The sequence below is a fragment of the Hipposideros armiger genome, unplaced genomic scaffold, assembly GCF_001890085.2.
Source record: "Hipposideros armiger isolate ML-2016 unplaced genomic scaffold, ASM189008v1 scaffold_221, whole genome shotgun sequence".
In the NCBI taxonomy this organism is placed as follows: domain Eukaryota; kingdom Metazoa; phylum Chordata; class Mammalia; order Chiroptera; family Hipposideridae; genus Hipposideros; species Hipposideros armiger.
Window position 1 is genome coordinate 73,834 of NW_017731571.1, and position 15,840 is coordinate 89,673.

A 15,840-nucleotide genomic window follows, 5' to 3' on the forward strand; every position below is an offset into this window, starting at 1 on the left:
AGGTATATCCATGCCAGGTTTATCTCTATTTTAGATTCTCATACTGTTACCGGCCAAACGAGTGCCCCCCACCAAAGAATTTTAAATTTTCTTTCCTATAGAAATGTTAAGTATAGAAATGTTAAGTCTCCTCCCTAGTTTCTTAGTTTCTTAGTCCCTGGCTTTGATTACTTCTCTAACCAGTTTGTAAATCCTAGACTAAAGATTGCTCCTAGCCTGAATCCTCAAGTTCTATCCCCCTGCTTCTTGATTGCTTTGTAAATCAGTTTCTGAATCCTAAACAATAGAAGTCTCCCACCCCTGCTTCAGATAACTACTTGAAAGCCTGTGACTTCCTAATATCCTCCCAGACCAGTAAGCTGAATGCCAAACCCATTCTGGGCCCAGACAACTGAAGCCACCTGAGTAACAGGCTGAATGGCAACAGGCTTCATGAGAGCTAACAGATTTATTAATTAAAATCTATTTTTCCTCATTGAGGGACTTTGAGGATACAGAGGATACCCCAACAAGATTGCTGGTCACAAGGAAAGAAGCCAACGCGGTCTTCCAGGTGGAGCTCGAGACCCCTTCCTTCTCATCTGAGGTCAGCTAGGGTGAGAGTTCCGTGAATCCCCCAATAGGCAAGGGACAGCTCTAATCCCCTGCCCAGCAGGAAGCAGATACAGAAGAAGAGACCTCCTGTCCCTCAACTTCCCATAGAGATTTTATGGGGATCACATCTCTCAAAGGAAAACCTAGTCAGGCAGTAAGAGGCAGGCATTGGGTCTCTGCATTCCTGCACGTCCCACAGAATGGGACCTCCCGGTGACCTCCCCTCTCAACCCAAAACTTCTTTCATTGTAACTATCTACCCCTGAAACAAATGGGTGTAACTAGATCAGACCAGTCATTTGCACCTTTGCAGTACATCCTGTCAATCACAGGTGCCAATCAAGTGGTCCCACGCCCTTAGGGGAACAGCCCATTTCTAGAGAAGAGATAAAAACCCCAAGTCCTGGAAAGTTCGAGCCTTTTTCCATTTTTCCCTTTTTGGACGCTGTGCTCTTTTGACCACTTCTTCCTTTTTGAGCCTTTTGAGCCTCGCCTTTGCACGTGGCCTGCTCCAAACGCTTTGAAATGTAATTTCTCTTCTGATAACGGGTCCTTGAGCCATTCTCTACTGCTTGGGCCTACTTCTACTATTTGAAATGTACTATCTCTTCGAATAAACTACTTTTTCAGTGCTTTACTCTGGCATCTCGTTCAATTCCTTGCTCGAGTTGCCAAGGACCTGGATTTCACACCGAAAAGGGCCCACTTTCCAACAACAATACTACATTAACTAGTAATTCACAACTGACTTTATGATAAAAACCATAGTTACCTTAACACTATATTTTCCATTGAGGTCCTTCTTTAGCTTATCCCTTGCTGGCTTTTAGTAATCCAAGTGGTTGGCTGTTGGCACCATGGTCTTCTTATCATTCACTCCAAATTTTAACTATTTACTTAAAATATGTCTTAAAAAAAATCTGCCTACCTTAAATTGTGGTCCATCTATTCTACCCCAAGTTCACATATCAAACTCTTCACATGGCATTTTGAACTGAAAGCATCAGCATCAACACAAAATATCTAAGATGTTCTAGTAGTTAGTAATGAAAATGAGCAAAATGCAAATATTCGAGTAGACTAGAACTTATATCCATTTAATTGGTGTTCTCTAAAGTTAATTTCTCTTCCTTTGTGGCTTCTTGGTGGCTAAGACATGAAACTAGGAAGCAACTAGATGAGCTAGGATTTGTCTTCATAACACTGGGTCCTAGGAAATACAGTTTTCCACATCTAGATAAAGTGTGCCTCATTATGGTGATGATGCGGAATAATGAAAGGACAGCAGGAGAGCTTCTCATCCCCTGGCCTCATGACCTCAGGCAAATTACTTTAACCCTGTGGGACCTAATTTCTTTCATTGTACAATGGGGGTAATATTAGGTGCTTGCTTCACTGAAGAGGTGAAGAGAATGGGTGTATCAACAAGGGTCCCAGAAAGAGACAATCTAATTCAGATGTCTCAAGAGACCATGATTAAAGGACTATTTACAGCAACATGTTCGGGTTAGGATAACCAACAAAGGAAAAACTCAGAGATTCATTAAACTGGAAACCTTTTTCACTCTAGATTTGAAGATGAGACCGGAAATAGTGTTACCAGAGTCCAGTGAGAGCTGGGGCTATAGTAGGAGTCACTAATATTGTCTGGGCTAAACTGTCCCATGGGTCCTGAAGACAACACTGCTTGTGTCAAGCTACAAAACCTAATCTGGCTACTCCAGCTCTTCACCCTGACCCCTCATCCTAGGGCTGAAATCCCATCCCAAGGGTCAAAAGGGCACACCAACTACTTCTTCCAGGGACTTGACCTCTCACCCATCTCTCCCAAGTTCCCAGGGCTTTATCAAAACAAGTAAACAATGAAAGGAACTCCTCCTTGACTTCAAACCAAAGCTTCTGCACATATCTACAGAAGCAAGGAGACGCTGGAATGTGGTTTTGGAACCTCTTGTGGGGGGAGATGGGTAGGAGGTGGAGAAGAATGTTGAATAACTCTTCCCACCAGTAGCACCTGACTCGAGCTACAAAGGCCTGTTAAACTTGGACACAGCAGCCCTATATAAGCCATGAGTCACAATACTCGTGTTGGTGCCTGTTCAGAATGTGTAAATTCTGCAAGCAGGATTTCTATTCTTCACCACTGATGCTGGGAGGAACAGCAGAAAAATGCAGAAAGCCAAGGGCTCCAATTTGATCTTTTTTCTCCTTTGTTGTTCCTTTCTGGGGTCACTGCTATAGGCATCTTGTGAATAACACAGACTCAGGGAGGCCTTCCCCCATTGCACTTCCAAGTGTTTCTTAATTATAGTCCCTTCTTCTATCCTGGGCTTGTTCATAGGTCACCACCCCAAACTTCAGGTTTTAAGAATCTTGCCTTAGATATTCCTTTACAAACTGATTATATCTTCTGAATGTGGCAGAAAGAATTAACACTAACAGATGATCCATAAAACAAAGGACAATAAGTTATGCCCAAAGCCTAAGAATGAATGACTTTTTTTCCCCAGGGATTTAAGGACAATAGTGTATATGGGGAACAGAGCACACCTGGTCAGATCACTGTGAGGGATGTCATCTTCCTGATTCTGCTGTTTTGGTGTCTTGTTATCTGCTCTGGATTTCAGAACCACAGCCTTAAAAGAGTTCTGAAAAATTTTGCTTCCAAGGCCCACCTTCACGTAAAATTCTACATGGTTAAAGCCTAACTCATTTTCCTCCTCATTTCTGTCATGAGTTTTCTTTCTTATCCATGGCACTGAGGTTTAAAACATTAGAGAGATATCTGATATCTTCCTTTCCCTTTTCTTCTCTTTGTCCTCATTGGTATTCCTCGTGTCTCTTTATATGGCCCTCCATTTCCAGCTCCCGCTGCCACCACCACGTTCATGTCTTCCAGTAGACTCCTATGAAGTCTCCGGGCCGTTATGCCTGCCCTTTCCCTAATTACTTCCTATACCTAGAAAGACTTATCAATCTAAAATATCATCCATTGGGGCCGGCCAAGTGGCTCAGTTGGTTAAGAGCTCGCTCAAGAGTTTGAGCTCTGAGCAACAGCGGTTCGAGTCCAGCCTGAGCTGAGCAGCCGCTGAGCTGCCAATAGGTAGCAGGATGGCTCAGCTAAAAAAAAAAAAAAAATCATCCATTGCATATCATCCTAATGCCTTTTTACTAAATTCATTCTGCTTGAAGAGTTGCACCCTTTCTTGTACCTGTCTAAAATGTATCCTTCTTTCAAGTCCTACTTCCTTCATGAAGCCTTTTCTGGTTGCCCTAAACTTCAGTGACCGATTACTCTTGTCTAAATTTCTGGAGCATTTATTGTCTGTATCACCCATTTAGCACAAAAAAATACTATTTTGCCTTATCTGTGCATGACTGCTCACTTCTTTACTAGCAGTTGCTGGTAATGGTTGTGCATTATGAGTTATTGAAGGTTCCCCCCCTCCCCATAATGTTCAATATTAAGATTAGAGAGACAGCCTAACCTATATAAACAAAAAATAAAAAAGCAGATTACTGTTTCAAATTCCTGCTGTTGACTTGATTTTTTTAAAAAAAGATTTTATTGGGAAATCGGGGGAGGGGAACAGCGTTGGGGAATCGGGGAAGGGGAACAGACAAGTTGCTGTCCTTTTGTCACTTCAGTGGCCCATGTTGGTATTATCATTGCGCTCTTTCTGGGTGAGGCAGTCGCTCGCCAGCCATTGGGCGGCCGCTCACGGCAGCTCATGGTAGCCCAGCTCCAGGTCAAGCTGTTATTCACCATCTTAGCTGTAGAGGGCATGGCATCACTGGCCCTTCATGTGGGATCCGAACCAGGGCCCTGCTTCTCAGAGCTGGCGTCCCAAATCAACTCTTAACCAGCACATCACTCGGCCATCCTGACTTGGATTTTCTTTTATTAAAATCTTTTGAGCAACTACTCTAGGCTAGGCATTGTACTAGATGTTGGGGGCAGAACAATGAACAAGACATTAATCAATTCTGCTTTCACCAGAGTGAAGGACACACTCTGGCAGGGGAACAAACAATTAAACCTACTATTATAACACCACAGAGCACATACCACAATGGATGCATAGCACACTGTGAGAACACATCAGAGGAATATACAATGCTGACCTGGGAGGCCAGGGAAGTCATCATAAGACAGGTTAGTTAGTGTAACAATTAGGCAGTTAGAAATTTCAAAGTATGATGAACAAAAGATAAACATATCTCCAAGGCCTCTGCCCTCAGCCCTGACCCCAAAAGCCATAGCCTTGAGACAATTTACTCCTACCAGACCAGAGACATCAATTACACCCTGAGGCAACTAAAACTATCCTAAAAAGCCTCCTCCAGGCTGAAACAGCCAACGAAATAAATCTAACCTGCTCAAGCAGGTGCCAGTTTTCTCCCCAGATAGGCTAGGAAAAGCATATAAACAGAAGCCTTCCCGCTAGTCAGCGGACACTCTAGCTTCAAATGCTCCCTCTCTGTTAGAGAGCTGTATCTCTTTACTCTAATAAACTGTCCTTTGCTGAAACTTTACGTCTCTGGTCCGTGTCTCCATCCTTCAGCTTCATGAGACCATGAATCCCAGTGTCAATGCCTAAATCATCCTGCATCAATCACAGAGGAAGGGATCCAAAAGGTGGAACATGCAGGATGGGTAGGAGTTGCTGTGTGTGAGTTTGTGCATGGATGGGAGGGATGGGGACAGAAGAGTGCTCCTGGAAGAAGGAATAACACACGCAAAGATCTTGGAGACAAGTAAAACATGGTTCATTGAAAATATGAAAGAAGTTTAATTTGGCCAGGACATAGAATGCAAAAGATCAGATTGGAGGAATAATCAGGGCTTAACGATAAGGTAATAAACATTTGTAAGGGCTGTGAGCAGTACATGGAAGGTGGGATAACCCAACCAGGTTTGCATCTTAAGAATACCACTTTGGCTGCAGTGTAGACAAGAGTCTGAAGGAAGAGAAGAATGGAGGCTGGCAGGCCCATTGGGCAGCTGATAGGGTAAGTAATCCAGCAAAAAGATTATGATGAGACCTAACTATAGCAGCTGGTAGAGATGAAAAAAAGTGGATAAATTTTGGGATGCTTAAGGTAGGACTGTAAGGACTAAATGTTTGGGTGTGGGAAGTGAGAGAGAGGCAGTTAAATGGGTGTTAATGTCATTCCTTAAAAAGGAAATCAGGAAAAAAAAAACTAGTATAGAACGAAAGATAATGAGTTCAGTCATGTTTCACTTGGCATTCTTCACCTAGCATACCTACGTGGAGATGATGTGGCAATTGTGTAAGTTGGCCTGAACCTCAGGAGAGAAATCTCTGCTAGAGATGCAACTTTGGGACTCTTCAAATTAAGTGGGATGAAGACGGCATGTAAGTCCAAGAAGACAATGTGTGCGTAGAGTAAGAAGACAAAAACAGACAAAAAAACCAAAGAACAAAAATGTTTAAAGGATGAGCATGAGGATCTCACAAAACACTGAGAAGTGGTCAGGAGGTAGGAGAAAATCTAAGAGAATATAATGTTGCCAGAGTAGGTTGACGATGTAACATGCAGCATCAATACATCCAGGCCTGTTATTAAAATTTTATTAAAATTACTGTGAATAGTACCATACAACAGTTCTCAAACTTTTGGCTGTACAAAGTATTATATCCTCTGACAAATTATTGAGGATTTGAAAGAGCTGATTATGTGGCTGTATCGATTAATATTTACTTAGAAATTAAAACTGAGAAAAATTTAAATATATGTATTAATTCATTAAAAAATAAACTCATGTGTTTATGAAAATAACTATTTTAAAACAAAAATTAGTGAGAAGAGTGGCATTATTTAACATTTTTGCAAATCTCTTTAAGATCTGGCTTAATAGAAGAGAGCTAAATTCTCATATCTGGCCCTGCCTTCAATCTGTTTTGTTATCACAATTTATGGAAAATTCCACTGTAGTATCAGAGAACAAGAGTGAAAAAAGTAAATAACATCTTGAATAATTATGAAAATAGTTTGACCTTGCAGACCCCCTGAAAGGGATCTCTAGGGATGAGCAGACTACACTTCTAGAACTACTGCCCCGAGAGGAAGAGCATTACAAGAATGTGAACCTCACGAATAAGCTCTTGATGCTATAGCTTGGATAGACTTGACTGAGGTTTCAAGAACTATTTTATGAGAGGTTGAGGTTGTCTGGTTGCCATCATTTTCCAAAGTTAGGAATGGACTCGAGAACATTCATTCAATTAATTCCTTCAACAAATATTTATTTAGCACATATTATATGCCAGAAATATAGAGTCTATAACAAACCAGACAAAAACCCTTGCTTTCATGAAGCTTTCCTTTTCTTATGGGAAGGTTAGACAGTGAACAAATAAAGTAGTAAAACATCTAGTATTTTGGAAGACGGTAAGTGCTATGCAGAAAAATAATGCGAAGACGTATAGGGAATGTTGACAGGATTTGCAGATTTTAGTAGTATGGACAGTGAAGGCCTCATTAAGAAGACAACATCTGAGCAAAGACCTGAAAGAGGTGAAGGAGCCATTTGAACATCAAATGAAAGAGCTTTTCCAGATATTTAAAAAATTAATTTCTAAATTTATTCTAACTTTTATTAATATGTATTCTTTAATGAAATATCAATTAATCTGGCACTAGGTGCAGGTATAAGATGATAAAAAACAAGAACTAATTTTTTTTTAGTGTCTGTCTTGTTACCAGAGTTTTTGCTAGGTATTATGTATACGGTTTGGTAACTTCACTAAGATTTACGACTCAATGAAGGAGACACAATTCCTGCAGTTGTGGTGTAGCAGTTCTTATAAGGAGTAATAGTTGGTTTGAAGTTGCACCACTAAAGGTTTGTATGCACCTGATCTACCTGAAGTTTACATTTTCCTTTGAAGATGAACTGAGATGTGAGGGGTATTCTTCAGTCTAATAGATAAGCCAAGAAGTGAACAATACCCAATCACATTTTTTATAGAGCGCTTGAGTTTACAAAGTGTCTTCACAAACTAACTTATTTAATCTTCGTAACAATTCTAAAACGTATTATTGCATTGACTGTCTACAAGAAACAGGCTCAGAAGGCTAGGTAATACAAAGCGGTTATATGGTAGAGCTGGGACCTAAATTTAAAGTCATCTGCCTTCAACCACAACTCTTCTTTCACTGCAATGCAAGCTGTTAGGAGCAGCTGCTGAAATAAAAGAGCGTTACACTCCTCCAACTCAGCTTTCCCAAGGACACCACTGAAGCACGGTTAGGTTAGGGGTAGGAGGAGCAACAGCCTACGGACTCGGGTGAAATCACACACGGCTCTCCCCATCTGCGCTTGCGCAAGGGATGACACGCTCTCCGGAACGACGTCTGGGGCTCTGGCTTTGCGCAGACGCAGAGCTACCTCAAGGCGGAAATGGGCCGACCCGGCTTCTGCGATCTAAACACCGAAAAGGTGGCAGCCGCGGAGAAGCGCGCATGCGCGGACAGCTTTTCCTGGTGAACGGTTGAGAGCCAGACCCGAGCTGCTGGGCTCGGAGTGGAGCAGGGTCAGGATGGACGAGGACGTGCTGACCACCCTGAAGATTCTCATCATCGGCGAGAGTGGCGTGGGCAAGTCCAGGTGAGGCGGGTCTGCGGGCCGTGACGCGGGCGGCAGGCCTCCCTCTGCCTCGGTTGCCGCTGTCTCCTGGGCCGCGACGGGAACGGTAAACGGTGGCGGCCGGGCTCCGGCCAGTCTGGGTCGGGCTCCGCTCGCGCCTTCCCGGGCCTCTCCGCCGCGCGGTCCTGCGGCCCCTGAGCCCCGCGACGGCCTGGTTCTCGGCCTCTCCCGCACCCGAGTTCCCTGGATTTTTTACTCCGTCCTGTCGCACCAAGAGGAAAAAGCTATTCCGAGGGCCGCCACTTGGCCGGCTGTTTTGCGGCCGAGGAGCCTAGGGCGTGGCGGGCGGGTTTGGGCCCGAGTCCCGCCGAGGCCTCCTCTCGGCCCCTCTGGGTTCAGGCGACCTGTCACCCCCTCTCGAGTTGTCACTTGACCACTTTGGGATTCCTGTCGTGCTTTCTCTAAATACCCAGTATTCTGCATAGGAAGTTTCGTGACGCTTTGGGTCACATTCCTGGCCTATTTTGGTGCACCAGATTGCCGCTCCTTTTATGTTTTTTTCGTTTTATGAGTCAGCGGTGAAAGAACTTCAGACTACCTGAATAATTCCTTTTGGTCTAAGATGCTAGAGCTTAAGCTGTGGACCGCCTTTGAAAATTTGGGTAATTTGAAAATAAAGGGTAACTATTCTCATTCTGCCACATCATCCAGAGGTAAAAGAACAAAGTAGTATCGTGCCTTTTCTTTCTTGACACGTTTCTTGGAGGGGGAAATAATATTGACAATATTTAGAGTTGGATATAAGGTAAGACTCGGAGCTCGGTGGGTGTTGCAAGAGGGTAGTGATTTCATCCAGGTTCTTAGAACAAAGTTCTCTGGGTCAAGTCATCCTTGCCGTCTGATTATGAGTAGGTTATATCGTAGGCTGCCTTGATCTTTAAACAATATTCAAATTCCAGAAGCTGCAAGCGATTTCACATTTTAGCTATTCGTTCTGATAAACTTATCTTTTAAGTCGCTTCATAAAGTCTTACCTTTTTTTAAATACTCCAGGATTTGAAATCTTATTCAGTAATATGTTCTGAAATTTAATATATTAAAGTATGACAACACATTTTCATAGTTTTCCTCATTTCATGTTCTATATGTATATTGGAGTAAGGGAGTTTTACATAACAAGGAGTACATTATTGAAACACGATTTGTGTGTGTATGTTACTTAGAGGGCTGAATAAAATCATTACATGATCACCACCTATTCTATTTGAGGATTAAGAAGTTAGTATATTTAACATTGTCTTAATAGTAATTCCATAGCCTTGTGACCTTTCTTTTTTTCCTTGAGATGTGACCCTCATTTAAGTTAACGCATATGGAATTGCTGATTTTGAAGTCAGTAATGGTTGTGTATTGTGTATTATGTGGTTGAACCCAATACATGTTTGGTTGGCACTTTTTGTAAATGTATGGATGATTAGTTAAGCTATGTTAAAATTTTCTGGAAGGTTAATTGGAGGTACAGTGTTGACATAATTGAGGTTATTCTTTCAAATATGTTAAGTGGATTTATTGATGTCCTTAGTTCCCTTCTCTCAAACAAATTTATTTGGATCTAATCTGCTCCAGACTTTTTCTCAGTAGTTAGTGGTGAGTTATCAACTCACAGCAAAATTTTAACACCTGTAGCTTTCAATGAAAGTTTGCATTTAAAGAGAATGTTGTCCTATTTTTCTAGCTAGGTATACATTACTGTGTATATAATATGCTATGGAAAACAACCTTGAACACTTACTTTTCTGGATATGATGAGAATAAATGGCTACTAAAATATATAGAAGCCTGTGCTTTTTAAGACAACTAAGTAGAAAAACATATGTCATGGATATAATCTTAAAGGGTTCTTCTCTAACCAATAGTGCGTTTCTGTTTCTTTACAGATCTAGAGTTAGTGGAAGTGAGATATCACTTGTGTTGTTGAGAAATCATTGCACAACAAAAAATACCTTAACTAATTTGTATTAGTAGGTTATTTTTCCAGTTTACTTCATTACACTTAAGGGTGTAATGAGCATGTGTGTTAGCAGCCAGGAGATCAGGATTATGAAACTAGTGCTGCCACTTGGTGTGACCTTGTGTGTGATGCTTGAACACTCTAGGCCTTCATTTCTTCATTTGAAAAATGAGGTTGGAATAGAAATCTTTCAAACCCTATTTAATGTTAATGTATATGATTCTTGATTCCTAGTGAAGTAAAGAAGTTGCAGTGTTTAAGAAACTGGCAAGGATTATAGAAATCTTCTAGTATGTAAATTGCTGTCCCTTCTATGCCCCTTTATCCCCATCCTTTTTGGCTAATTTCATTTGTAAATTAAGAAATGAAGATTAGTTATAATCACACCGTTTATTAACAAATTTGGTCTCCTCTTAGTGGAATGATGGTAGTTACTCCTTCCATCTATAGCTCTGCATGGGGAGTAACTTTGAAAATATGGAAGCTTAAATATACATCCTATAAAGCAGTGGTTCTTAATCATTTTCACATTTTGGATTCCTTTCAATATCTGATAGAGAAATGGACACTTTGCCTAGGAAAATACATACATCTATAGAATTTAGAATACATTTTGAGCGACCACTGTATCCCTGGCTAAGATTTACTGACTTCTAGTGACCCTGGGTTAAAATTTGTTACTTTGCACCATACCATTCCTGCTTTATCTGACAAAGTCTCATTAATGACAAAAGCTGTTGTAAGGATTAACAATTAATTATGTAAGGAAAACCCCTGGCTCAGCATCTGGCCCATTGTTGTCGGTGTTCAGTAAATAATAGCCAATACTATTGTTATTATTTGTATTATTAAGGTATTGTTATTACTACTGCTACTCCAGAAGTTTAGGTTAACTTATGTTTTTGTAATAATATTTTCTGTGGTGACCAAGTTTACATACATAACTTTTTTCTTCCTAAATTATGGGCGACTGAAATTTTTGGTGAAATTTTCACTTGTATTAATTTAAAGTTTACTGTTGGGGAGAGAAGAAAATTTTTGTAAGTAGTCTTTTTAAGATTCTTACTAGTGGACTCACCTGACATGTTGGAAGTAAGTAAAAATAGTTATAGTCAGGGAGGTTCAGTGTTAGGTAGAAAAAGCTACAATTTGATTCCCTGTTTTACTTTGTTTTTGCAGTAAACACAGGAAAGCAAAACAAAGAAAGGGAGGTTAATTTTTCAGATATAATCAATGATACTTACTGGGTTTGAGAAGTCTCAGGAGGCCACTATGCTTTGCAGTATACTCTTGACCAAAAAAAAAAAAAGAAAATCTCTTTTAACAGCAATAATTACAACTTATAGAAATGTTTTTCTGCAATTCAGACATGTGATAGCTGTTGCCTTTGTTTTATTCATGCAGACTGGTCAATAGAACAGTCTTGTCCTACTTTAGGAGATAAGGTGAGGGAAGATTGATTAATTTTATAAATCTAGGGCTTTAACAAAGGCTTAGATTTTATTTTTGAACAGCTTCTAATAACTTATAATTAAATAAAATAATTCTGGGAGATGTAAAATCTTAGAGTACTTTTCTGTTGGTGTCTTGCTTTCATTTCACTCCTTTTTTAGTTTATTTACCATTTCCTAGATTTAGGCCTTTGTTAATCTTTTGCCATACTGTGGCAGTTGCCTTGTATTGATTTTCTTACTTTTTTTTTTTTTTTTTTTTTTGCTGGCATTAACTTTTCAAAATGTAGAGCAGTTCTAGCCATTCCTTTCTTTAAAAGCCTTTAGTAGCTCCCTGTTGCCTGTTGATTTCACATACCTTGCATGACATTTGCCATAGTATACCCTGGGCATCATGTGATCTTTCTGCCTTCACTTTTTAGTAGTATGTCTTTTCATCCCACTTAGGTAGTACTACATGTCACACTTGGGGGATTGTGGAAGAGAGCATGGGGAATATGTTTTCTAGTAAACTCTTTTGCTTTTGGGATTCTTTAATTGCCTGTCTAGTAATTTAATTCTGTAAATACCTGCGTTGAGGCAATATTTAAGGAGCAGACTTTTATCAGCTATTCTTAGATACATTTAATTCGTTACAAAATATAACAATCATGAACAGTTATCAAGGATTAGAAAGAAAAAGTCAAATTTCTAATGTGTCTTTTTAACATCTCTTTTAGCCTGCTCTTGAGGTTCACAGATGATACTTTTGATCCAGAACTTGCAGCAACAATAGGTAAGCCTACGTTTCAAAATTTAATAGAAATACCAAATATTTACTTGCCTTCAGGCTGTTTTTCTAACTCCCCCTTACCCTCCTCTCACCACCTCATTGCTTCTATGTCTGCTGAAATCTTATTTGTTTAGCAAGGCTTAACTTTGGTGTCATAACATTTCTGAAGCCTTTTTGATCTTACCAAGCAAAAATAACTTCCTTATCTGTTGTCTCATGGCACTTCGTTAACACTGTGGATATTATGATTATCTGCAAATACAGTTTCTTTCTTGTACTGTGGATTGTCTTTGATTTAGCAACATCCAGTTATCTGAATATTTATTGTATGCCAGGCACTGTCCTAAGAGGTGGGTTATAATGATGGGTTATAATGATGAGTAATACAGTTTAGGTCCCTATCTATATGGACCTAACAGTACTGCCTAACAATAGAATGTATTAATTTTGTATTTTTAGCATTTGCTACAATATCTGGCATGAATTCTGAATACAACGTACTTATCAATATTACTTATCAATATTAGTTATTAAAGATTGTTAGGAGCACTGATACCTAAATGCCTTTTTTTTTTTTTTTTTAAGATTTTTATTGGGGAATTGGGGGATGGAAACAGCATTGGGGAATTGGGGGAAGGGGAACAGACAAGTTGCTGTCCTTTTGTTCTTCAGTCTAGTTATTGAGGACATTGCTTCACTGGCCCAAGTTGGCACCATCATTGCGCTCTTCCCAGGCGAGGCAGATCAGTCGCCGGCCTCTGGACGGCCGCTCACAGCGGCTGCTGGCTGCTGGCTACACACGGTAGCCCATGGCAAGCCGCTGCAGCCTACGCCGTCGCCAGCAACTCACGGCAGCCCAGCTCCAGGTTGAGCTGTTGTTCAGCATCTTAGCTGTAGAGGGCAGTGTCACTGGCCCTCATATGGGGGATCCGAACCGGGGCCCTCTGGCATCCCAAGCCAGCTCTTAACCAACGCGCCACTTGGCCGGCCCCCTAAATGCCTTTTTAAAATGAAATTTAGATTGCCTGAGAATGGTTTGCCATACTAGTTTCTTAAACTATTGGGTTGTCGGAAATGTCGTGACGCATTTTTGCAACGAAAAACAGAAAAAAATACGTCATGACTTTTCCGACAACCCAATATATGAGAAGATAGAGCTAAATAGTTTGGTATCATGTTTAGGGAGTACATGACAGTATGGAGGTATCAAGAGACAGCTTGCAATAGTTGAAAGAGCTGAGTCAGAGTGGGACAGTAGCCTGGCTCTGCCTTAAACTAGTCATGATCTTGAGCAAGGCATTGAACTTCATTGCCTTCATCTGTTGTTTGAGTTTTGGTGCGAGATGATATGTTTTTCTTCCAGCTCTAAAATTCTGTGATTTGGTGAGTAGAATGTAGTAAAGATGATCCTAGCATTATTGTTAGGGGAAAATAGTTATTCTTAACTGGCTTTATTGTTTTCAGTTATTGTGGGTCTGTTTTTTTTTCTTTCCTTTTTATTTTAAAAGTAATTCTGTACCTAGAGAAAAGTTATAAAAGTAGTACAAAGAATTCCTGTGTATTCAGATTCGCTAAATGTTAATATTTATCAAATTTGCTATATCATTCTCTCTCTACATACACATGGTGTTCTTGTTTTTTTTCAAGCTGTTGAAAGTAAATTGCAGACATGATGTTTTTAGCCTCAGTACTTTATTGTGTAACCCCTAAAAAAACATGGATACAATTCTGCTATATACAGACAGATTTCACTAGTTGTTCCACTAATATCTTATATGTAGTAAAAGAAAAAGAATTGTTTTTGGTCCAGGACCCAGTCCAGGATCACACATTGAATTCAGTTGTCATTTCTCTTCAGTCTTTTTAATCTGAACATCTTTGATCTTCCTTTGTCTTTCATGGCCTTGACATTTTTGAAGAATGTACATAGGTCAGTTATTTTATATAATATCTTTCAATTGCATTTTTCCAGTGTGTCCTCATGGTCAGATTCAGGTTATGCGTTTTTAGCAGGAGTTCTGCAAAAGTGCCACTCTGAGCATGGTGTGTGTTTGTACCATTATTGGTGATGGGACTTTGGTTACTTAAGGTGATATATGCCAGATTTGTCCACTGTAAGGGGGTCACCTTGTCATTCCAACTGTGGTGGTTGTCACATGGGATTTCTGAAATCCATCATTCTGTCTAAATTTCTTATGTAGAATTCTGTGAGCAAGAGCTCTTGTTTGTTTATTTCTATCACCATGAACTCATAGTGTCTCTAAATGTTTAATAAATTATATCAGGCATTACTTAGCTTTTGTCTGCCATGTAAACATTTATAGATATACTCTATATATGTGTGAGGGAATTATTTAAAACAGTAGTAACTCAAAATCTGTTTTAATTTGGCTTTAAAAATTTTGTTAGTAGTCTAGCTTCATTTTGCTCAGAATATGCCTGGTAATGGATAGCAAGGAGTAGAATAGTAACTGGCAGGAAAATAAACTCTCCTAGAGTTAAAATTTTACTAAGGGAAAGATCTTATATATAATATAATACTATTTATCTTCATTTCAAACTGAAATAGAATCTGGGGACTTGCAGACGGCAGATTATGTGTTGCCCTGATGACTGAAAAGGCTTTGTCTGCTTTAAAAACAAATATTAAGATTGTGACATACTGATGAGACTATACATAAACTTGTTCCCCGAATGGACCCTGGGTCTGAAAAGCATCTTTTACATTTAGGCATCAGATTATTTTCTGTCTTAGTTTATAACCAATATACACAGGTTTTTAAAATAAAAACAATTAGCTCAATTGTTAATGGCCTTGTGAAAATTAGTGTTTTGTGGAAAAGTTTTATTTTACCTCACAGTAAAATATTAAGGAAAGCACACCTTTATCTTTCAAGAATATGGTGAGACACTTAAATTTCTGTCTTGTAGAAAATGTTCCTTTAAGATAATTGTTGGAGTTAAGGTTGGAAGATGGTACTATGAAGTTGGCATTTCTTCTTTTGTTTTCTGGCAGCTAGCTAATAACAAAGAGAGGGAAAAACTAAAAACACAAACCCCATATTCCACTAAACTAGAAGACGGCTAAAACCCCAGGCCACAAAATAGGCAGAATGGCTGCCAAAAGCAGTGGAGGTTAAGCGGGCTGCATGTGAGAAGATGCCACAGCTGCAGAGCTCAGCGCCAGCAAGAGATGCTTTATGAAGTTGAGAGGCCCACTCTGAGGTGCAAAACCCAAACTCCTTTTTTGCAAAAGCAAAACGGGAATCATTCCAAACAGGAATCATTTCCAATAAATAAGAAATAAAACAACAACAACAAAAAAAGGGCCTGAAAATTAAGAAACACATTCCTAAATCAAAGATTTCAAATGTTCAAACTGAAAATTCAAACTTTC

General features: G+C 39.8%; 1 protein-coding gene across 2 annotated transcripts in view; it reads left to right on the forward strand.

The window, feature by feature from the left end:
- Positions 1-7,998: 7,998 nt before the first annotated feature.
- RAB18 (RAB18, member RAS oncogene family) overlaps positions 7,999-15,840 on the forward strand; it is a 68,963-nt gene continuing 61,121 nt past the window's right edge. The window contains exons 1-2 of one of the 2 annotated variants that reach the window (XM_019654403.1): positions 7,999-8,230; positions 12,391-12,446. In XM_019654403.1, the coding sequence (XP_019509948.1) occupies positions 8,163-8,230; positions 12,391-12,446 (124 nt within the window). In that variant the 5' untranslated portion in view covers positions 7,999-8,162. The remainder of the gene's footprint in view (positions 8,231-12,390; positions 12,447-15,840) is intronic. The other variant, XM_019654404.1, reaches the window with a different exon arrangement.